The 24,643-nt window shown below is 39.4% G+C and overlaps 1 protein-coding gene across 6 annotated transcripts in view; it reads left to right on the plus strand.

Moving 5' to 3' along the window:
- Nucleotides 1–24,643, plus strand: part of SLC39A12 (solute carrier family 39 member 12) — an 80,595-nt gene that overhangs the window by 10,310 nt on the left and 45,642 nt on the right. For all 6 annotated transcript variants that reach the window (XM_005564744.4, XM_045399649.2, XM_045399650.2 and 3 more), the window contains 4 exons: nucleotides 3,345–3,552; nucleotides 13,937–14,109; nucleotides 17,338–17,509; nucleotides 23,580–23,752. In XM_005564744.4, the coding sequence (XP_005564801.3) occupies nucleotides 3,345–3,552; nucleotides 13,937–14,109; nucleotides 17,338–17,509; nucleotides 23,580–23,752 (726 nt within the window). The remainder of the gene's footprint in view (nucleotides 1–3,344; nucleotides 3,553–13,936; nucleotides 14,110–17,337; nucleotides 17,510–23,579; nucleotides 23,753–24,643) is intronic.

The following is a 24,643-nucleotide window of genomic DNA, read 5'->3' on the forward strand; positions in this document are numbered from 1 at the left end:
AGTGGTGGAGAGCAATGTTTCTTTTTGCCTTGCCTTCTGGCTGGGAAAGGAGAAGGCAGAGACATTTTGAAAGAGATAAATTATCATTAGTTCTTTCACTGAAGAAGCAGCTTGCCAAAAGCATTACTCATGGTTGCCAGCCCTAGATGGTATCCCTTTGTGGCTTTTGACTTGTACTGCCTGTGTAGAGGGTCTATTCAAATACCTCTCCTCTCTCCCAGCTCCCACCTGGTCTCCGTTGCCTTCATTACTATTCTAGCAAAACTGGCCTTTCAGTTAGGTTTTTGCTTTCTGGTTTGCAGTGAGAAATCTCAGCAGATAAAGTTCTCTGAACATAAGGTTTATTTAAGTCACTTTTTTTTTTTTTTAAAGAATTAATTAAGAAGCCATTACTACATTTTGAAGAGTATGGGGAAATCATTTTTTTCTTGAATTATTCATAAACATGTATAGACAAATTTAGTTCTTGCTCTCAATTCTGGCATTCTGCAGCTTAACAACCAGCAAACCTATCCTCCAATTTTCTGTAAATATGTTTAATTTCTTTTATTGGCAGAGCAAATGGAGAAGCTGTTTGCTAAGGACTTTGTGAATATCACATCCGTAGCTCTAATCCTATTAATTTCAAAATTTGAACATATTTTTATTCCTATTTTCATTTTAGGAAAAGGGATTCCTAGGCCCAGTGCAGTGGTTCATACCTGTAATCCCAACACTTTGGGAGGCTGAGGCAAGAGGATCACTTGAGGCCACGGGTTTGAGATCAGCCTAGGCAACATAGCAAGACCTTGTCTCTACAAAAATAGAATTTAAAAAATTAGCTGGATGTGGTGGCATGAGCTGGTAGTCCAGCTACTCAGGAGGCTAAGGTGGGAGGATAGCTTGTGCCTAGGAGTTTAAGGTTACAATGAGCTATGACTGTGTCACTATACTCTACCCTGGGCAACAGAATGGGACCCTATCTCTAAAAGGAAAAAAAAAAAAAAAAAGAAGAAAAAAAAAAAAAGAAAAGAAAAGAAAAAGGGGTTCTTTTACAGAACTGTTTTCTACTTAAACCAGGAGTCATGCCTACATATAATTTCTTCAGTGCAACATCTATATAATCCAAGTTTGATTCAAATTGACTGCTAAGATTTTAATCCTACCCATTAATGCCTTTTGATGGAGACGAAATGGAAACAGCACTTAAAAGGTGGTGTGGTGTGTATTTCCAGGTTTCTGGTTATCCTACACATACTGCGAATACCCAGGTTTCTGAGTATTTCTGAGATCAAACAGCCCCAGAACAGAATAAATCAGTAGTACATCTAGAACTCCTTTTTCCAGCTAGTTTCAGTCATTAAGGGTTGAACACCCTTTGTCATTAAGGCTTGAACACCTGCTGAGTCATAAACCTTTGCTAGGCCTCAGACTTGTGAACACCTGGATGACATCACTGTCTCTAGTTCCTGTGAAGGGTCCGTGAGCTCATTCAACTGGGCTAGGATTCTCTAGGAAGTCAATCAGTTCAGACTTTGCAGGGGGCTTTTGGCACTGCACCACATCAGCTGTTCTTTCTCACTAGATGGCGTGAGGTCAGATGAGGTTTTGGCTCACCAGGCCCATCATTACTTGAATCTCCAGGTCTTGGTCTGCACGGTACTCAGCTTCCACAGATCAAGTCACTAATGGCTGCTCCAAGTGGGCCTCAGCCAGATCCCCAAGAGAATCAACTTGATACCCTAATCCAGGCAAGCTCCCCAAATGGCTCAGAAAGCAACATCTCTCCATTCCTTCAATCTCTTTTGTCCAAACCTGTCTGTGTTTTATCTTCCTGACTCAATCTCTCAATGTTCCCACCTCTTGAATTCTCTCCACTGTTGGCTGATTCCATGGTAAATGAACAGGAATCTCTCCCTAGTGTTCCCGTAGCCCTGCCTACTGCATGGAGGCCGGGTGTTCATGCAAAGGACTTCAGGGATTGGAACAATGGTTGGAATTCTCTTTTATCCTCAATGGTGTTTTGAGACCGTTGTTCTTTCACAACCTGCATGAAACATTCATGCTTCTTTGAGGTTCAAACTCTGTTATTTCAACTTGTTCTTTTCACCCATGGAACTTCTGGCTACTTGTCCAAATTTATCAAAATTTTGGTAACTGACTCTTAGCCTTCCACTCTGCTCTGGACCATGGTTATAAATATGCTCCTGCCAAGCTCTTCAATTACAGACTTTAAAAAAAAAATAAGCTCAATGGGCACTTTTTCTCCTTGTCCTAAGTCATTAGAATGCAACCTTGACATGATAACCTTCCCTTGATCTCTCTTTTGATGAATTTATTTTCTCTTTCACTTCGTATGAAATGGGTTTAGTATAGCGCCTGGTACATTGTAGGCACTCAAATGTCTAAATGGGAATATGAATGGGATATAAAGCAAAATTAGAGCTTCTAAGATGCTTATAATTTAATGGAGGAAAATTGATATGCACATTTAAAAAGGTCCGATGTCCTCTGGGAGTTCAAAGAACATGGACAGTGTGCTAGGTCTGATGTGCAATGAGCACACATTGACCTTGGGACCAGAGGCAGATGAGAAGTAGAGGGGCCCTGTGATGACACAAGGCAGCAGAGCCTGTGTGAAGTCAGGGTAGGGAATGTCGGCTGGAAAATCATTCTCCTGCAGGTTACACTGAAAGCCAGGACAGAGTAACAACCCACCGGTTTTAAGGATGTTAAACAATAAGAGCAGGAGATCCCCTTGGAGAAAACACATCTTTAAGAGGAGAGTGAGGCTGGGTGTGGTGACTCAAGCACTTGACACTTTGGGAGGCCGAGGCAGGTGGATCACCTGAGGTCAGGAGTTTGAGATCAGCCTGGCCAACATGGTGAAACCGTATCTCTGCTAAAAATATAAAAATTAGCCAGACGTGGTGGCAGGCACCACCTGTAATCCCAGCTACTTGGAAGACTGAGGCAGCAGAATTGTTTGAACCTGGGAGGCGGAGGTTGCAGTGAGCCAAGATTGTGCCACCGCACTCCAGCCTGGGCAACAAGAGCTAAACTCGGTCTCAAAAAAAAAAAAAAGAAAAAATGAAAAAGAGGATAGTGAGAAAGGCTGCATAAATAAGGACTAGTGGGATGAGAGTTAGAAAATTCAGTGCCATAATAGATAAACACGTAATTTCCAAATTGAGTTGTATCTGAGACAGGAGAAAGATGATAGTCATATTCCTCCAAATGATTCCATTTTCTTTTAGACAAACTATTCCTTATCTTTTTGTGGGGGGGGGGGATATTTCAGAGATGTTCGAATCAAAATGACTTCAGAAGTTACAGTTTTCTCTTTATTTTGTATCTGATTTCAGTGTATGGAAACCAAAACACTGCAGAAAAAATCTGGAATAGTGAGCAGTGAAGGTGCTAATGAAAATACACTTCCTCAGTTGGCAGCCACGATCATTACTTTGTCCCTTCAGGGTGTTTGTCTGGGACAAGGAAACTTGCCTTCCCCAGACTACTTTACAGAGTATATTTTCAGTTCCTTGAATCGTACGCATACCCTCCGCCTATCAGGTAAGGATGTTTTCACGAATTTAACTTCCAAGTCACACCTGCTAAGTAAACTATGCCAAAAACAAAGGCCGAAGCTCTTGATGACTGAATTCGTTCAGGTATGTTTAAATACGATTTTTATTGAGTCATAAAGCCACACAGCTTAGGTGGCCTTTCAAGGCAAGTGTGCGATGAAAGGTATGTGGTGATGAGGCAAAAGCATGGACTTGGTCTATTTCTAAGTGATTGGAGTTGTGGATGTAGAGGGAGGCGGAGATTTTATGATCTGCCATAAATGCTAACTGAATAGTTTATTTGGGATGTAATGCTGGGCCAGGCCTAACAAACTGTCATGTAGAATGAAAGAATAGTATTCCAAATTGTGCAAGACATTTGGCAGCAGTTTCCTTGCAATCAGGAAAGTCATTTAATTTCAGACAGAAGTAATGTGAAATAGCCATTCTTGCTGCATTCGTGACTACCTGGTTTTGGGGGCTCCAGGATGAAATGGGATGTCAGAACTGGAATTAGAATGTGTGTTTTGCACATTTCTTTGTACTTGACAAGGCAGTAAAAATGAAATGGCTAATTCTTAAAATATACATCAAAACGCCCCTGAGATGGATTTTTTGTTGTTGTTGTTGTTTTTAGAGACAGGGTCTCATTCTGTTGCCCAGGCTCAAGTGCAGTGGTGGGACCATAGTTCACTGTAACCTCCCACTCCTGAGCAAGCCTCCCACTTCAGCCTCCTGAGTAGCTGAAACTACAGGTGTGTGTCACCATGCGCAGCTAGTTTTCTTATTTTTTGTAGAGACAGGAGTCTCACTATATTGTCCAGGCTGATCTCTGATTCCTGGCCTCAAGTGATCTGCCTGCCTTGGCCCTCTAAAGTGCTGGGACTACAGGAGTGTGCTACTGTGCCCAGTTGGATTTTTTTTTTTTAAGCACCTCATTATCACGAGTAAAAAATTGATAACGATTCCTTAATATCATAAAAAATTCAGGCTGGGTGCAGTGGCTCACGCCTGTAATCCCAGCACTTTGGAGGCTGAGGCGGGTGGATCACTTGAGGTCAGGAGTTCGAGACCAGCCTGGCCAACATGATGAAACCTCCATCTCTACTAAAAACACGTACAAAAAATTAGCCAGGTGTGGTAGCACGTGCCTGTAGTCCCAGTTACTCCAGAGGCAGAGGCTGGAGAATTGCTTGAACCCAGGAGGCAGAGGTTGCACTGAGTCGAGATTGAGCCACTGCACTCCAGCCTGCAAGACAGAGCGAGACTCCATCTCAAAAAAAAAAAAAAAAAAAAAAAAAAATTCAATCACTGTTCATATTTTCATAATTTTTAAAAAATTATTTTTATTGAATTATGATCAAAATAAAGTCCATAAAATGCAAATTGTTGGTATATCCCTTAGGTTTCTTTTATGCATGTCACACTTCTTCCATCTTTTCTATTTTGTTGCGAGTTTTTTTGGTTGAAAACAAAGGGGGTTGATTTCCATCTGGAGTTTGCTGATTGCAGTCCTAGTCATCTATCACGCATTTCTATTCACTGTGTTTCTTGCGTAGGGGCTGTTATATGTAGAGACTTGATAAGGTTGCTTAGCTGTTTTATGTTAGTACCTTCCATTAGAAAGCATATAGCATCTGGTCATCTCTTTTTCAGAAGTTATAAGCTATTGATGATAGTTGCCTAGACTGATTAATTATTTAGGGCTTATAAAATGGTGATCTTCTAATTCTCATTTCTTCCTGTCTAGTGTAATAATCTTATAATAGAAAAACTTCCTCTCCTCACTACTTCATTTTATTGAGATTCTTAAGGGTAGTTAAATATAAATTCTTGACACTTTAATTTGGCCATGCATTCTTCAAAAGAGAACAATTTGCTTTTAAAAATATTAATTTCCCTCCCATAGATTGTGGGCATTTGTTGTTATGTTTATACCTATGCCTTTAACATTCTTTTTGCTCTCTTAAATGAGGTCCTCTTTCATCTATCTTCTAGTTGATCTTTGTTTGTGTGTGTGTGTGTATACGTATATATGTTTCTAATTTTTATAGGTTAATTTTATAACCTGATTCATGATTATTTTTGTATTGATTTTTAGGAGTTTCAGATATTTAATTTCTCTAAATACATATAGTTTTGCCTATTTTTATTTCCAATTCTCATGCTTTTATTTACTTTCTCATCTAATTGCATTGGTTAATAATCTCAATATAATGTTAAATAGTAGTGGGGATGATCTGCATCCTTATTGTGTTTCTGACTTTGAAAGAGAAGCCTGTAATATTTTCTCATTAAGTTTAGAGAACAAATGAGAAAAATATATTTATAGAGTCTTTCATATTAACCCACATTTTTACATCTCCAGTGCTGGTCATTTCTTTCAGTGGACTTAATCAAAATGGGAACTTTACCCAAGTGGTAAATTTGAGTCATTTCTTTTCAGCCTAAAGAACTTCATTTTGTATTTCTTACAAGGCAAGTCTGCTAGCAATAAATTTTCTCATTCATCGTATATATGCGAATGGCTTTTTTTAAACCTTCAATTTGAAGGATTATTTTGCTAGACATAAAATTCTTGATCTTTTTTTCTTTTTTCTTTTTTCAAATTTTTGTGGGTACATAGTAGGTGTATATCTTTATGGGGTACATGAAATATTTTGCTACAGGCATGCAATGTGTGATAATGACATCATAGAGAATGGCGTATCCATCCCTTCAAGCATTTATTGTTTGTGTTACCAACAGTCCAATTATATTCTTAGTTATTTTAATATTAATATTTACAATCAAGTTATTATTGACTATAGTTACCATGTTGTGCTATCAAATAACAGGTCTTATTCTTTCTAATTAATTTTGTTCTGCCCATTAACTGGCCCCCTCCCCCAAGTACATTTCCCAACCTCTGGAAACCATCTTTCTATTCTCTATGTCCATGAGTTGAATTGTTTTGATTTTTAGATCCCACAAATAAGTGAGAACATGCAATGTTTGTCTTTCTCTGCTTGGCTTAACATAGTGATCTCCAGTTTCATCCATGTTGTTGCAAATGACTTGATCCCATTCTTTTTTTATGGCTGAATGATATTCCACTGTGTATATGTACCAAATTTTCTTTATCCATTCATCTGTTGATGGACACTTAAGTTGCTTCCAGATCTTAGGTATCATGAACAGTGCTGCAACAAATGTGGGAGTGCAGATATCTCTTCAATATACTAAATTCTTTCTTTTGGGGATATACCCAGCAGTGGGATCCTTGGTCATATGATCATCATGGTCATTCAGTATGATACTAGCTGTGGGTCTAATGTATCTAGTTTTTATTATGTTGAGATATGTTCCTTCTATACCCCATTTTTTACAGTTTTTATCATGAAAGGATGTTGAATTTCATCAAATGGTTTTTCAGTATCAATTGAAATGATCGTATGATTTTTGTTCTTTATTTTGTTAATGTGATGTATTACGTTGACTGATTTTCATATGTTGAACCAACCTTGCATCCTAGCTAGGGGATAAATCCCACTTAGTCATTATGAATGATCTTTTTAATGGATTGTTGAATTCAATTCGCTAGTATTTTGTTGAGGATTTTTGCATCAATATTCATCAGAGATATTGGCCTGCCCCTCCCCTCCCCTCTCCTTCCCTTCCCTTCCTGGTGTGTCTTTGTCTGGTTTGGGTATTAGGGCAATACTGGCCTCATGGAATGAGTTCAGAAGTACTCCCTCCTCTTCTATTTTTTGGAATAGTTTGAATAGAATTGGTATTAGTTCTTCTTAAATGTTTGGTAGAATTCAGCAGTGAAGCTACTGTGTCCTGGGCTTTCCTTTACAGGGAGACTTTTTATTATGGCTTTAATCTCATCACTTGTTATTGGACTGTTCAGGTTTTGGATTTCTTCCTGGTTTAATCATGGTAGGTTGTATGTGTCTAGGAATTTGTTCATATCTTCTAGATTTTTCCAATGTATTGGCATATGGTTACTCATAGTAGCCATTAATGGTCTTTTGAATTTCTGCAGTATCAGTTATAATGTCTCTTTTTTCATCTCTGATTTTATTTATTTGGATCTTCTCTCTTATTTTCTTAGTCTGCCGAAAGGCTTGTCAATGTTCTTTAACTTTTCACGAAACCAACTTTTTGTTTCATTGATCTTTTGTATTGTTTTCTTCATTTCAAATTCATTTACTTCTGCTCTGATCTTTTTTATTTCTTTGCTTCTACTAATTTTAGGTTTGGCTTGCTCTTGCTGCTCTAGTTCTTTAAGATGCATTGTTAGATTGTTAATTTGAAATCTTTCATCTTTTTCAATGTAGGCACTTATAGCTATAAACTTTCCTCTTAATACCACTTTTGTTGTATCTCATAGGTTTTGGTATGTTGTGTTTCCATTATCATTTGTTTCAAGACATTTTTCTATTTCTTTGTTAATTTATTCATTGACCCATTGGTCATTCAGGAGCATATTGCTTAATTTCCATATATTTGCATAGTTTTCAAAAATTCCTCCTGTTTTTGATTTCTAGTTTTATTCCATTGTGGTCAGAGAAGATGCTTGATATTATTTCAATTTTTAAAAAATACTTTGAGACTTGTTTTGTGACCTAATATATGGTCTGTCCTTGAGAATGACCCATGTGCTGAAGAGAAGAATGTGCATTCTGCAGCCATTGGATGAAATGTTCTGTAAATATATATTAGATCCATTTGGTCATATAGTGCAGATTAAGTTTAATGTTACTTTGTTGATTTTCTGTCTGGAAGATCTGTCTAATGCTGACAGTGGGGTGTTGAAGTCTCCAGCTGTTATTGTACTGTGGCCTATGTCTCTCTGTAGCTCTAATAATATTTGCTTTATATATCTGGGTGCCCCAGTGTTGGGTGCATATATATTTAAAATAATTAAGTCCTCTTGCTGGATCGACACTTTTATCATTATATAGTGACTTTTCTCCCTTCTTACAGTCTTTGTCTTGAAATCTATTTTGTCTGGTATAAGGATAGTGACTCCTGCTTTTTTTTTTTTTTTTTTTTTTTTGGTTTCCATTGGCATGGAATATCTTTTTCCATCCCTTTATTTTTAGTCTATATGTGTATTTATAGGTGAAGTGTGTTTCTTATAGGCAATAGATCAATGGGTCTTATTTTTTTTAATCCATTCTGCCAGTCTATATCTTTTGATTGGAGAGTTTAGTTCATTTACATTCAATGTTATTATTGGTAAGTGAGGACTCACTCCTGCCATTTTGTTATTTGTTTTCTGGTCATTTTCTTTCCTTCCTTTCTTCCTTTAGTGAAGGTGATTTTCCCTGGTTATATGATTTAGTTTCTTGCTTTTAGGTTTTGTGTAACCATGGTATGTTTTCTGTTTGAAGTTACCATGAGATTTGCAAATACTATCCTATAATCCATTATTTTAAACTTACAGAAACTTAGCACTGTTTGTATAAACAAAAACCAAGAAAAAAGAAAATTAATAAAAACTCTACACCTTAATTTTGTCCCCCAACTTTTAAACTTTTTGTTGTTTATATCACATTGTGCTGTCTATGTCTTGAAGAGTTGTTATAGTTATTGCATTTCATTGATTTATCATTTAGTCTTTCTACTTAGGATAGGAGTAGTTTACACAACAGTTACAGTGTTATAGTATTCTGGGTTTTTCTGTGTACTTACTAGTGAGTTTTGTACCTTCAGGTGATTATTATTATTCATTAACATCCATTTCTTTCTGATTGAAATAGTCCCTTAAGCATTTCTTATAGGACCGGTCTAGAATTAATAAAATTCCCCAGCTTTTGCTTGTCTAGGAAAATCTTTATTTCTCCTTCATGTTTAAAGAATATTTTCACAGGATATACTATTCTAGGGTAACAGTTTTCTTCCTTCAGCACTTTAAATATGTTATGCCACTATCTCCTGGCCTGTAAGACTTCCACTGAAAAGTCTGCTGTCAGACATATTGGAGTTCCGTTGTACATTTGTTCCTTTTCTCCTGCTTTTAGGATCCTTTCTTTATCTTTGATCTTTGGTAGTTTGCTTATTAAATGCCTTGAGGTAGTCGTCTTTGGGTCAGATCTGCTTGCTGTTCTATAACCTTCTTGTACTTGGATATTGATGTCTTTCTTTAGGGTTGGAAAGTTCTCTGTTATTATCCCTTTGAATAAACTGTCTAACCCTATCTCTCTCCCTATCTCCTCTTTGAGGTCAATAACTCAGATATTCCCCTCTGAGGCTGTTTCCTAGATTCAGTAGTTGTGCTTTTTTTTTTTTTTTTTTATTCTTCTGTCTCCTTGGACTGTGTATTTTCAAATAGCCTGTCTGCAAGCTTACTATTTTTTTCTTCCACTTGATCAGTTCTGCTATTAAGACTCTGATGAATTCTTCAGTATGCCAGTTACACTTTTTAGCTCCAGAATTTTTAAAATTATTTTTTAACTATTTAATATTTTAAAATATTTTATTTTAAATTATTGGATTCTTTTAAATTATTTCTATCTTTGTTAAATTTATCTGAATTCTGAGTTCCTTCTCTGTGTTACCTTAAATTTCATTGAGTTTCCTCAAAACAGCCATTTTGAATACTCTATCTGAAAAGTCACATATCTCTGTTTCTCCAGAATTGTTCCCTGGTGCCTTATTTAATTCATTTGGTGAAGTAATTTTTTCCTGGAATATCTTGATACTTGTAGATATTTGTTTGTGTCTGGGCATTGAAGAGTTAGGTGTTTATTGTAGTCATCACTGTCTGGATTTGTCTGTATCCACTGTTCTTGGGAAGGCTTTCCAGATAGTCCGAAGGACTTAGGTGTATGATCTATGCTGTATCTGCTTTAGGATACAGATCTGCTGTATCTGCACCCCAAACCCTGTAACACTGTAGTTCTTGCAGACTCATACAGGTATCACCCTGATGGTCCTGGACAAGATCCTGGAGAATTCTTTGGATTACCGGGCACAGACTCTTGTTCTCTTCCCTTTCTAAGCAAATGGAGTCTCTCACTCTCTGTTCTGAGCCACCTGAAACTGAGAGTGGACTGACACAAGCACCACTGTGCCCACCACCACTATGACCACACTGGGTCAGCACAGCACTGGGTCTCACCCAAGGCCCACTGTAACCACTCCCTGGCTATGTTTGCTCAAGGCCTTGGGACTCTACAATCAGCAGGTGGTGAAGCCAGCCAGGTTTGTGCTCCACTCTTCAGAGATACAAGTTACCCCAGTTCCCCGGCAAGGTCCAGAGGTGCCATACAGGAGCCAGGATCTAGAGTCAAAAACCTTAGAAGTCTACCTGGTGTTCTACTGTATTGCAGCTGATCTGGCACTCAAATCACAAGACGTAGTCCTTCTTACTTTTCCCTCCGCTTTACGAAGGCAGAGGAGCCTTACCCTGTGGCCAACACCACCGCAGGTCCATGGGGAGGGCTGCCAGACTACCACCAATGTTCCCTTAAGGCCCAAGGGCTCTTGAATCAACTTCTGGTGAATGCTGCCTGGCCCTTGGACTTATGCTTCAAGTCAGTGGACTCCCCTAGGCCCAGGACAGGTCCAGAAATCCCATCCAAGAGCCAAGTCCTGGAATCTGGGACTGCCCCCTGGCTCTAAGAGTCTGTTTGGTGCTCTAACACACTGTGGCTCAGCTGATACCTGAAGACAGCAAATCTCAGAGCCTCACCCAAGGCACTTGACATAGTACTTGAGTATCACTGCTGGTTGTTTAAGGTCCAAGTGCTCTTCAGTTAGCAAGTGACAAATCCTGCCAGGACTGGGTCCTTCCCTTCAAAGAAGCAGGTTCCTTTCTGGCCCAGGGAATGTTTAGAAATATTGTCTGACAGCTAGGACCCGAAAACAGGACCTTGCAACTCTAGCAACTCTAACCACAGCCCCATCCTGCTGCTGTGGCTGAGCTGGTATCCAAGATGCAATACAGAGTCCTCCCCACTCTTTCCTCTCCTTTCCTTATGTGGGAGTAAGAAGTCTCTTTTGGGATGATAGCTGTGCAGCCTGGGGTTGGGAAAGGGATAATGCCAGCATTGTCCTGGCTGGTGTCTCTGTAGGTCATGTGCCGCACTCCCCAAGTCCAGTGTCTCTGGGTCCAGTACAGAACTAGGACTCATGTAAAAGTTGCCGTCTTTGTGGCCTAGACTGCCTTTCAAGTTTATTAGCACCCCAGAGCACTTTAGCCTGAGGTGGCAAGGCTTGTGGGGGAAGTCAGGTTCTAACTGCTAAGATCAGGGATTCCCCTCTGGCTATGGCTGGTTTAAATGCTTCCTCCATAGGCGGATGTCAGCTGAGTTTGGTCCTGTTTTCCTTTCTGCTATAACAGGACAGCATTGAGTTCAATGCCTCACAATTTCTGTGCCCTCCCACTGTCAGTGCCCAGAGATGCTCTCTGCACCACACTGCTGCTGCCAGAGATGCAAGACTGTTTTTTCTACCTCTTCAGTGCCTGTTTCAGTAATATGAAGTTAAAACCAGACACTATGAGGGCTCACCTGAATTTTAGTTTTTATGAAGGTGCTTTTCTTGTGTAAATGTTTGTTAAATTGGTGTCCTTGTGGGGAGGTGATTGGTGGAGCCTTCTATTCTGCCATCTTGCTCTGTCTCCTCCAGTTTTTTTCTTTAGCTCTTTGAATATATCATTTCACTACCTTCTGGTCCCCATTATTTAGATGGGAAGTCAGCCATTAACTGTAGTCATGTTCCCATGTAAGTGATGAGTCATTTTCTTTTGCTGCTTTCAAGATTTTATCTTCTGTTGTAGTTGTTGATTTTTGTTTTTGTTTTTGTTTTTTTTTTGAGATGGATTCTCACTCTGTTGCCGAGGTTAGAAGTGCAGTGGTGCCATTTCAGCTCACTGCAACCTCCACCCACTGGGTTCAAGCGATTCTCTTGCCTCGGCTTCCTGAGTAGCTTGGATTACAGGTGCCTGCCACCAAGCTTGGTTAATTTTTGTATTTTTTTTTTTTTTCAGTAGAGAGGGGGTTTCACCATGTTGGCCTGGCTGGTCTTGAACTCCTGATCTCAGGTGATCCACCCGCCTCAGCCTCCCAAAGTGCTGGGATCACAGGCCTGAGCCACCAGGCCAGGACTCAAGATTTTGTCTTTGACTTTCAGCAGTTTGACTGTAATGTATCTGGGTGTGAATCTTTTTGTATTTATCTTACTTGGTGTTTGATATGCTTCTTGAGCATGTATGTTCAGGCTTTTATATCAGATTTTGAAAGTTTTGGCCATTATTTCCTCCAATATTTTTTCTAATCCTTTCTCTTTCTCCTTTCTCTGACTGCCAATATGTATACATTGGTACACTTGCTCTTGTTACAGGTATCCGACACTTGTTCTTTTTCTTTTTTCTTTCTGTTCTTTAGAATGAATTATTTCTGTTAATCTATACTCATGTTCAGTGATTTGTTTCTTCTGCCCTCTCAAATATGCTGTTGAGTTCCTCTAGTAAACTTTTTGTTTCACTTATTGTCTCAATATTCTTCAACTCCAGAATTTTCATTTGGACGTTTATATAATTTAGATTTCCTTATTAAAAATTGCTATTAATTGATTTATTATTGTCAAACTTTCCTTTAATTCTTTAAATATAATTTCCTTTAGTTCCTTAAACATAATAGCTCCTTCAAAGTCTATATTTGCTAGTTCCAACATCTGGAAATACTGAGATGTATTTATTGACTGCTTTTTATTTCTATCACTGTTGATAACATTTAGGAAAATTCCATTTTAATCATAAGTAAGAAGATGCATAAATCCATATAAATTTACTATTATATTTATTTCTTCTTTGTACAAATTATTTTTTAAAAGCCTAGAGCTATACTGAGGGAAACTAATCTGCGATCTTTAAACTGACTGCCATACCATAGTTGCATTAGAAAACAAGATCTAGTTTGTTTCTAGAATCTTTTATCCCTTTCACGACTTTTCTCTCTTTTGCATATACACTTAAAAGGAAAACAATTTGATTGACTTGACTAAAGTAATAATTAATCTACGATGGATGTATAATGCCTCCAGGGAATAATTTCCTAAGGATAAGGCCAGTTTCATCTTTAATTTACATTTTTATAGAAAAAGAAAATACTTGACTCAATGGAAGGCATTTTCTTTCTTTTTTTTTTTTTTTTTTTTGAGACGGAGTCTCGCTCTGTCGCCCAGGCTGGAGTGCAGTGGCCAGATCTCAGCTCACTGCAAGCTCCGCCATGGAAGGCATTTTCATTGGTGGAAATGTCCATTCCATCATCTCTAGGGCTTAAAAATGATAAGAATTCTTTGTAAGGGAATATCTATGCTGTAGCTATGTGACATTGTGACTACTCTGAACTTATCTATTCTATGTGACACCAGATTTTATATGAAATTTCTAGAACTCGACCAACTCCTCAACACTCTCTGGACCAGAAGTACTTGTATCAAAAAGGATAAAATCCATCAACTTCAAAGGAAACAAAACAGCATAATAACCCCTGATCAGGACTATTCTAATTTCTCTTCATCCATGGACGAAGAGTCTGAGGATGGCCCAATTTCCTGGGATCAGGTATTGCCATTGTTTCTCTTATGCAAGTATTTGCTACTGTCAAAGGAAGCCCAGCTGTGAAAGTTTTACTAGAGTTGTAGAAAACTTAAAGAATATTGTGTATTATCATGAAAAGTAAAAATATTCTAGTTCCACACGTAGTTACAGTTTTCTTTCTCTAAAGTGTATCTCTGTAGACATAAAAACAAAGCCAAAGTATATAGGGGAATGAAATATATTGCTTTTTCTTCCCTTGAGTTCAGATCAAATGAATTAATAATTAATTCAGAAAACATATTGAGCATTTTATGCACACCACTAATCATCCTGGGCACGAGAGATACAATGTTGAACAAAAATAGGCACGTATTTTTCTATTACGTATCTTAAAAGTTAATTTCTGTTACTTCTGCCATGTATAAAAGGCATCTGTTGCAGCCGACTCTTTCAAACTCATGTTTACTGTATTCAACTGCAGGTGACAAGAGTTGATTTCCTTATTAATCCATGTTTTTGAAGTTTCCTTAATTAGGGCCAACTCTCAGGAAGAGAGCAAATAGGGTCTCTTCGTGGAGATCTTATTTGAATAAAGAATAAAGGTTATTTCTTAAAATTTTGGGGTTACTTAAGGCATGCATCTTCTAAGAATGCTGATAATCATTTTCTGTGCAAAACAAACACAATCTCTTCTCCAATAATTCTTCTCTATTCCAACACATGTCTTTCTCTGTGATTCCTGATGGGGTTCTAAAGTGGGACACCAGATTTGAGGACTCTGCCTATATTATTAGGTCAATGGTTTTCCAAGGGTTGTGCCTAGGCCAGCAGCAGCAGCATCACCTGGGAACTTGTTGGAAATGTACATCCTCAGGCCCCAACCCGGAATCTACTGAATCATAAACCCCAAGAGTAGTGTCCAGAACTCTGTCTTTTAACAAGCCCTGCAAGTAATTCTCAAAACTAAAGATTAGAAACCACTGCTTTTGAATATGTTTGTAAAGCTTCCATAGAAATCTGATAACATCAACACAAGTACAAACATATTTCAAAGTTACAGAGGAAGGAATAAAGATATTTTAAAGATTATTGCCTGCATAATCTAAATATTCATTTTCTTTTTAAAAAATAGGTCATGTTCAAAATTTTATAGAATATAATGAGTCCCCAGTAAGGACATTTATGTTAGTGATTTCAGAAGAAACTTAATGACCTAAATGGCACAAGAGCAGCAAGCGAAGATTAAGGGCACAGAAGTTTGTGATAGAATAAACTTACTCTGTGAGAAGGTATTCTAAAACTAGAAACTATTCAACTTCTTGACAACAAATTGCAGGAAGGTGCATAGTATTCTCTTCTTGTTTCTTTCTCCATTCCTTTATTCACCAGTCAGGCATTTTCTGATAGGAATTGTATTATGAAACTATCATCAAAAGTTTGTTGCCAGTGTCCTTTTATTTTTGTCAATATTATTGATGATGAAATAATTAAATTCTGTCAATAACAAGTGGTGCAAAAGAGAATCTTGTCTTTGGCGTACATTATTTTGATAAAGGGAAAAAACCCACAAGTTTAGCTTTCTGTGGATGCTTTTTGTAGCAGAAACTTTCTGGAGTTCTTGCCCAATCCCTTACTGAGAAATGCCTTCCTCACCCACAGGAGTGAGGTTGGCACCCATGTTTGAACATCTTTATTCCATCTCCTACTACTTGGGCAAAACCGATTGAACTAAATGGACTCCTGACCCCAAGAGATACCATCTGCGGCTTTGCTGAATCATCAGATCTCTCTCAGGACTTAGAGATGCAGCATTCTTGGGCTCTTGGAGTGAAAAGTCACTTTAGAGTTGGGGCTTATATGGCCGTGAGTTTACGAGAGAGGGCCAAACTGTGAAAGGAAATAGATCTATGGAGAGGGAAACAGGAACAAGAAAATACTCGGCTCAGGGAGGGAGTGGAGGGCGGGGGTGGGAAGAAGGTTGTGGGCAGAGATCATGCATCTTTGGTTTCCCAGCTTCAAGTTGTCATTCCTTATGAAGTGTGGGCATTCTTTCAGTCCCTGGATTCTTTGAGACCATCTGTGCTTTTCTAATACAATCCCCTCTTGATTTTCTGATTTCAGTGGGTTCTGTTCCATGCACCCAAACATTTCCTGATCAAGATAAAACTTTTTGTCCATGAAATCATCTCTAAAGATTTTTATGTGGGGGAAAAAGACAAACAGCAACTGTGTCATCATTATTTACAGATTAGCAAAGTGCCTTTATTAAAACATCTCTAAATTATACAGCGTGGCACACCAACTCAGCTTTGCAAACCACTGATTTTTAAAACAATACCTTACTGATCGCAACTAAAGATCACAAAGACATTGCATCAGGGTCTTATTTCAATAGAAAACATCCATTTGTGAGAGCGAAACTACATACCACTCTCATTCACCTATTAAAACTTCTAAATTGTAATTTTTGACAATGTCAACCTTTATTCTGAGATGGACAAATGTCTTGTGGCCATTTTTAGAGACTGTGGCATTTGTTCTTTACTTATTCTTCTCTCTCATAAATATGCCTATACAGTATGAAAACAAATTGTACAGATTTAGGTAAAAATTAGTAAAGTCAGTAAGAAATAATGATGTTTTCAACTGTGTGTGTGTGTGTGTGTGTGTGTGTGTGTGAAGAAGGGATGCCAATTGAGAGAGGTAGCTATATCATTTGGTATTTACACAGCAGCTGGTTGACATAGCTTTACTTTCAAAAATTTTACCGTTACTTTTAGGACTTCTGAAAGTACACGTTTCCTACACAGGCTGACTAAATCAAACAGTATTAAAGACAGTGACCTCATTACCGTAGGACTTCTGTTTATTGTATGAAGTCTTTGTTAACACAAATCTATCCTCATTGAAAAAGAACAAAAACATCAAAGTATCCTAAGGCTGCTGGTTAGAACACCACTCAACACATTGTAAAACACAATGTGTCTTTCTGGGAAAGAAAAAGTGTGCAAAACTCGTACGAAATAATGCTCAGAATGAAAATGAGATATTGCAGACTTTGGTCAGAGATTTAAAATATCCTTAGGAATCACATGTAGCTGAAAGTTTGCAGGGAAACACGTGTCATACGGGCTTCATGTGTGTGTTCTAGCCATTCCATCTAGAATTCACTCCTCAAGAATGACAACTGGTGGAGAATCTAGTTTAAATATGCTGAGATTAGTAACAATGTTATATGTTTTCCTCACACAGACTTGCTTCTCTGCTAGGCAGCTGGTGGAGATATTTCTACAGAAGAGCCTCTCACCCATTTCTAAGGAGGACTTTAAGCAAATGAGTCCAGGGATCATCCAGCAACTCCTCAGCTGCTCCTGCCACTTGCCCAAGGACCAACAAGCAAAGCTGCCACCCACCACTCTGGAGAGTAAGTTCTAGATCTTCCTTCAGAAAGTTGATGTGCACAATGTATGCAATAATAATAGTAAACACAGGATACTTATTATATACCAGGCACAGTTCTAAACATTTTACATTTATCAACTCATTTAATCCTCCTAACAATGCTACAAGGTAGATATTATTATTCCCATTTTACAGATGAGGAAACTGAGGCACAGAGTGATTAAGTGACTTTCCCAAAGATACACAGCTGGGAGGTGATGGAGCTGCCATTCAAACCTAGGCAAGCTGGCCCTGGAGTCCTTGTTTCTAACCACAATACATACTACTCTTCAATGAATATTTTATATTTGTATATGGTTTATATGAATTAATTATGCCTTCTATAGTTGACTCAATCGTGGATCAACATAAAAGGCCATAGTTGAGAGGTGGCATGGTAAAAGAGAAAGCAATAGCATTGGAATCTGGATCGCAGAACTGAGTCACGCCTTCTTTCCTCAGATACTTCGTGATCTTAAGCAATTTCTCCCCAAGATGGTTTCTTTTCCAGCCCAGTAGAAAGCAGTGATATCCTATAGGGCTGCCTTTCTCACATCATGGCATGTATAAAAAATGAAAACACATTATGAGAAACCAAAGCTCAGTGGGCTGCTGTGGGATGAAGGTGACCCATCCAGGGAGATACCAGCCTCCCAGACGTAGCTGTCAGTCCCAGGAAGGGAAGGGATCATTATGTGCAGTTACCTGTATCCCACTGAGTCATTGCAATAGATGAGATCTCTCTGAGGGCTTCACTGGGTACCCGTGAGGTTCAAATGGGATAACGTGGACAAAAATGTCTTCAGTAAATTTAAAGCTCTGTATATTTAAAAGACAAAAAAAAAATGGTTGTCTGAGAACAATCCATGTTATCTAGTAAAAATGTGACAAGTAACTTACCATTGATATGAGGGCCTTAGATACATTATTTTCTCAGAGCTGTGTTTCTTTCTCTTTGAGATAACCTGCAATACCAATCATAGCTGAGCTGTTCAGCTACCCACCTCTAACTCACAGTGGATTCTGTAACATCAAGAGGCTTAATTGAAAATGTTAGGTGAACAAAAACATGCCAGGCCTAAATATCTAAGATTCCACATTCACTAAGAGAAAAAGAGCTTCATTAATAGTGAGCAGCTAAATAACTCAGCACTTGGTGGTCATTCAGTGAGGCTCAGAACACGGATGAAGACAGCACGGTGGCACCTAGGAGCATCCCTGGGCATGTTGACATTCCTACCACCTGGCTTGGGGCTGGAATGTATAGGCTGCTCGGAAAAGGGTTTTGAAATTAAGACCTATGAAAAAAGTTGTATCTCCTCTCGAATGAACTTCTAGACACTTCTGGGGAATAGCCTTCCTGGGAAACATCCCAACATGTCACACTCACTAAATAATCCAGAAAGAGGCCAGGCGCGGTGGCTCACGCCTGTAATCCCAGCACTTCGTGAGGCTGAGGCGGTTGGATCACGAGGTCAGGAGATTGAGACCATCCTGGTTTATGTGGTGAAACCCCATCTCTACTAAAAATGCAAAGAAAATAGCTGGGCATGCTGGTGGGCGCCTGTAATCCCAGCTACTCGGGAGGCTGAGGCAGGAGAATGGCATGAACCTGGGAGGCGGAGCTTGCAGTGAGCCGAGACTGTGCCACTGCACTCCAGCCTGGGTGACAGAGGAAGACTCCGTCTCAAAAAAAAAAAAAAAAAAGAATCTAGAAAGGCCAGGTGCAGTGTCTCCTAGTACTTTGGGAGAGGCAAGGCAGAGGGATTGCCTGAGCCCAGGAGTTTGAGACTAGCCTGGGCAACATAGAGAGACCCCATCTCTACAAAAAGAAAAATTAGTCAGGCATGGTGGCACGTACCTGTGGTCTCAGATACTCAGGAGGCTGAGACGGGAGGATCATTAGAGCCCAGCAGTTTGAGGCTGTGGTGAGCTATGACAATGCCATTGCATTCCAGTTGGGTGATAGAGAGACCCTGTCTTAAAAACAAGAACCTGGGCCTGGCGCGGCAGCTCACTCCTGTAATCCCAGCACTTTGGGAGGCCGAGGTGGGCGGATCACGAGGTCAGGAGTTCGAGACCAGCCTGGCCAACATGGTGAAACCCCGTCTCTACTGAAAATACAAAAATTAGCTGGGTATGGTGGTGGGCGCCTATAATCCCAGCTACTCGGGAGACTGAGGCAGGAGAATCGTTTGAACCCGGGAGGTAGAGGTTGCAGTGAGCCAAGATCACACCATTGCACTCCAGCCTGGGCGACAGGGTGAGATTCTATCTCAAAAAAAAAAAAAAAAAAAAACCTAGGAAAACATCCCTGTCCTCAATCGAAAATGTTGCATTATGTGAATAGGGAAAGGCTTTAATTTCAAAAGTTCTTTTGAAATTATAGAAATGTATGATATCACACTGAAGAGAGGAGGACTTGGGGAGACATTATTAAGAAAATACTGTCCGTATACTGAAACTCAACCACTAAGCACCACCTTTGAATTTCCAGGAGTTTTATGGCCATGTACAAATTAAGTTTCAGATCTATTCAGAGTAGCTGCTCAGAAGTGGCTAAGAATTTAGTGGCCAGGTCAAGCTCTATTGTAATCATGGGAAACTTTAGAACCTGTCTGCAAGTTGCCTCACGCCAATCAAGACTTCATGGCACCTATGCAGGGACCTGGGGTAAATTAGCAGAGTCCTGTGACCATAGGTCAGATACTTTATGGTTTCGAGGCTGTCCTTCCTACATGAAATCCAGTGAAATACGACCCATAGAGAATCTAAAAAGATTTGCTAACCTCTGAAGTTATGAAAAATTCATTTTCCTGCATGGGTAGGAGCCCACAGGGGTGGGGGGTAGCAAAATAACTGAAGAAGTTTCAACTTTGCCTTTTGCCTGGGAAATGTCATACCCTGATTTGTCATTGTGCTTTCTGGGCATTTTGTGGCCTTTTGCAGTTACCACTTTTCAAATGGGACGGCTTTAAATTTTATTAGATGTCCAGGTGCCCATGTTAATATTCAAATATCTTTAATTTATGTAATAAAAGAAAAGAATGGCATTTCCACATAGAGTCTATTTGGGGAAGAATGGGATATGAAACTTGGTTGAAGATTTTCAGGGAAGTTTCTATAACATGGGTATTTTTATTACATTAGAATGATGAAAGAAATGATGATGTAGGTGTCTGGTCAATACATGACATACAGTTTGCCATCTTAACCATTTGTATTTGCACAACTCAGTATATTCACATTGTTGTGCAATAGATAATAGAACTTTTTCATCTAGCAAAACTAAAATTCTATATCCATAGAAGAACAACTCTTCATTTCACCTTGCTTCTAAACCATTTCATAGAGATTCCATAGCAATGAAAATGTGGTAGTGGGGGTATGGGAATAGATGCTTAAAAGTTTTTTACCTCTTCTGAGTACACTACCAACTCTATTTTAATATTAGATCCCTGGGTAATTTAGAACTTACAGTTCAGTAAAGGTCCTCTTAATTTCAGAAGACTATTTTTCTGTTACCAATTATATTATTAAAATGATCTAGGCTGGGCCTGGTGGCTCATGCCCACAATTCCAGCTCTTTGGGAGGCCAAGGTGGTGGATCATTTGAGGTCAAGAGTTCGAGACCAGCCTGGCCAACATGATGGAACCCTGTCTCTACTAAAAATACAAAAATTAGCCAGACATGATGGTGGGCACCTGTAGTCCCAGCTACTCAGGAGGCTGAGGCAGGAGAATCGCTTGAGCCTGGGAGGTAGAGGTTGCAGCAAGCTGAGATTGTGCCACGGCACTCCAGCCTGGGTGACAGAGTGAGGCTCTGTCTCAAAAAAGGAAATAAAATAAAATGATCTAATTTAAAGAGTGAACCTTTTAGAAAAATGCAAGAATGATGGGAATGAAATATTTTCTACTTTAACAAACTTTAAGACGATAGTTTTTTTTTTTTTTTAATTGCAATGAATTTTAAGTATTTTGACACCAGGATTGTTTGATTTAACTTATTATATATCTATAGTCACTGAAGAAAGTGACAGTTTAATTTCGTAATTAGCTTTCCTCATTGTTTACTAACTAGTTTGCCATGACTTGTTAGTAATTTCTAAATAGGTAGAGAAATAAGCATTTGCTTTGAATATCCACAAGCCGATGAAAATCTCTATGTTATCTGTACTTGACTCTGAAAGCCATTTCCTCCTTCTCTTTTAATCTTATCTCTTCCCTTTTCTCCTTTATTTCTTCTCCCGTCATATACATATATATGATTCCACATATATATCTGTGGAATGACCTCAGCATATGTATACACACACACACATATATATGTACATATGTGTGTATATATATGTTTTTCTTTTGAATAACCTTACAAATTATACTTTATAAATGTTTTTAAAAAGGAAGCCTAGAAACATGAAATTCTAAATATTATAAAAATCGTTGCAATCATCCAAAATGTAGATTATTCAGATTTTTATTATCAACTGTAACACTTTCATTGGTCAGTTATCACCAATAACATCACTCATTTTAGTCACTGAAAATAATATCATTCTGGACATTACAAATAATTCAGACAGCTTTTGGAAGGAAGTTCTTCCAAAACGTGTACTCATTTTGTACACAAACATAGGTCTACAACAGGGCCAAACCTTACGCTTCCTATGTAAGAGCTACATTTTTGCCTTTGAGAAGTTTAAGATATGATTAAGTGAGAATTGTTACTAGTGACTGTCAGTGGATGTTGTAGTTTCAAGTGAGAGAAATTAATTTCTTTGAGGGTTGGAGGTGAGCTCAGTCCTGGCTTGCCACAACAATTTTTAGTAAGGGGTAGTCAGAGTAACTTCCAAACAACAGGATTATTTGAAGAAAGTCTTGTCTTAGTCCATGCTATAACAAAATACCACAAACAGATGGCTTACATAAACAACAGACATTTATTTCTCACAGTTCTGGAGGTTGGGAAGTCCAAGATCAAGGCGTTAGCAGATTCGGTGTCTGGTGAAGGTCAGCTTCCTGGTTCATGGACTGGTGAAGGGAAGAACTCCAGTCCCTTCAGCCCTCTATAAAGGCCGTAATCCCATTCAACAGGGTGAAGAGTATATGACCTAATCACACCCCAAAGGCCTTACCTCCTAATACAACCTACCGCCTTGGTGCTTAGGTTTCAACACGTGAATTCTGGGGAGATGCAAACATTTAGACCATAGAAAATCTGTTCATTCTTTTTGTTAAAAATTTAAAAACTTTTTACTGCATATAACACTCATAAGACTGGGTGCTGTGGCTCATGCCTGTAATCCCATCACTTTGGGAGGTGAAGCAGGAGGATTGCTTGAGCCCAGGAGCTTGAGACCAGCCCAGGTAACACAGTGAGACCCTATATCTACTAAAAATAAAAGCTTAGCCAGGCGTGATGGCACCTGCCAGTAATCCCAACTGTTCAGGGAACTGATGTGGGAAGATCACTTGAGCCTGGGAGTTCAGGGTTATAGTGAGCTATAATCACACCACTGCACCCCAACTCAAGCCAGCCCAACTCAAGCCAGCAGAGTGAGAACCTGTCTCAAAAAGAACAAAAACAACAAGACGCTTATTTAAAAATTCCAAATTGGGAGCAGTGGGCTCGCAACTGTAATCCTAGCAATTTGGGAGGCTGAGAGGAGTGGGTCACTTGAATCCAGGAGTTCAAGACCAGCCTGGGGAAGATGACGAAACTCCATCTCTCCAAAAAAAAAAAAAAAAACAAAAACAGAAAATGAGTCAGGCATGACGGTGTATACCTGTAGTCCCAGGTACTTGGGAGGCCGAGGTAGGAGGATCACTTGAGCCTAGGAGGTGGAGGTTGCAGAGAGCTATGATAGCGCCACTACATTCCAGGCTGGGTGACAGAGAGATCCTGTCTCAAAATAAAAACAAAACACTTATTTAAAAATTCCATATCCCTACTGGCTGTTACTGTAAGACTGATTCTTCTGGCATTTTTGCCAACTGAGGCCGGAATGGAGGGCACTGGGCACTTACTGTGTTTATGATCTCCTTTGACTTAGAATATGGCTACAGCACGGTGGCTGTCACCCTTCTCACACTGGGCTCCATGCTGGGGACAGCGCTGGTCCTTTTCCACAGCTGTGAGGAGAACTACAGACTTATCTTACAGCTGTTTGTGGGCTTGGCCGTCGGGACACTGTCTGGGGATGCTCTGCTCCACCTTATCCCTCAGGTAATCTGCTCTTTTCCATTTCAGATAAAGTTCGCTTCATTTCTCTTCACATTTAACCTCTGGGGGTATTTACGCCAAATTTTACTGAGACTTCGAAGAGAGAATATGGTGGCTGGTGTTTTCCTTAGAAAGAAATATTATTTCCCCAAAGCCTCTCTGCACTTGTAGAAGAGAAGAGATGCCCCAACATTAGGCTTGCCACATAGTAGTAGTGTTTTTGAAATAAAAGAAAAGGTGGCAGGGCATGGTGGCTCACACCTGTAATCCCAGTACTATGGGAGGCTGAGGCAGAAAGATTGCTTGAGCCCAGGAGTTCAAGACCAGCCTGGCTGGCGTGGTGAAACCCCATCTCTACTAAAAATACAAAAATTAGCTGCACATGGTGCATGAGCCTGTACTTCCAGCATTTTGTGAGGCCAAGGCAGGTGGATTACTTGAGATCAGGAGTTCGAGACCAGCCTGGACAGTGTGGTGAAACCCCATCTCTACTAAAAATACAAAAATTAGCTGGGCGTAGTGCCATGCGCCTGTAATTCCAGCCACTCACTCGGGAGGCTGAGACAGTTCGGAGCTTGAACTCGAGAGGCGAAGGTTGCAGTGAGCAGAGATCATACCACAGGTTGCAGTGAGCAGAGATCATACCACTGCACTCCAGCATGGGTGACAGAGCGAGACTCTGTCTCAAAAAAAGTTGTCATTCAGGTTGTTCACCCAAGACCTGGTTGTTTAAAAGTCCAGAATCTCCCCGTTTCCCTCTCTCTTGCTTTCTCTCTCTCATCATGTGATGTGCCTGCTTCCCCTTCACTGTCTGCTGTGATTGGAAGCTTCCTGAGGCCCACATCAGAAGCAGATGCCGACACCATGCTTCCTGTACACCCTGCAGAACCAGGA

This window comes from Macaca fascicularis, chromosome 9 (assembly GCF_037993035.2).
Source record: "Macaca fascicularis isolate 582-1 chromosome 9, T2T-MFA8v1.1".
NCBI lineage: Eukaryota > Metazoa > Chordata > Mammalia > Primates > Cercopithecidae > Macaca > Macaca fascicularis.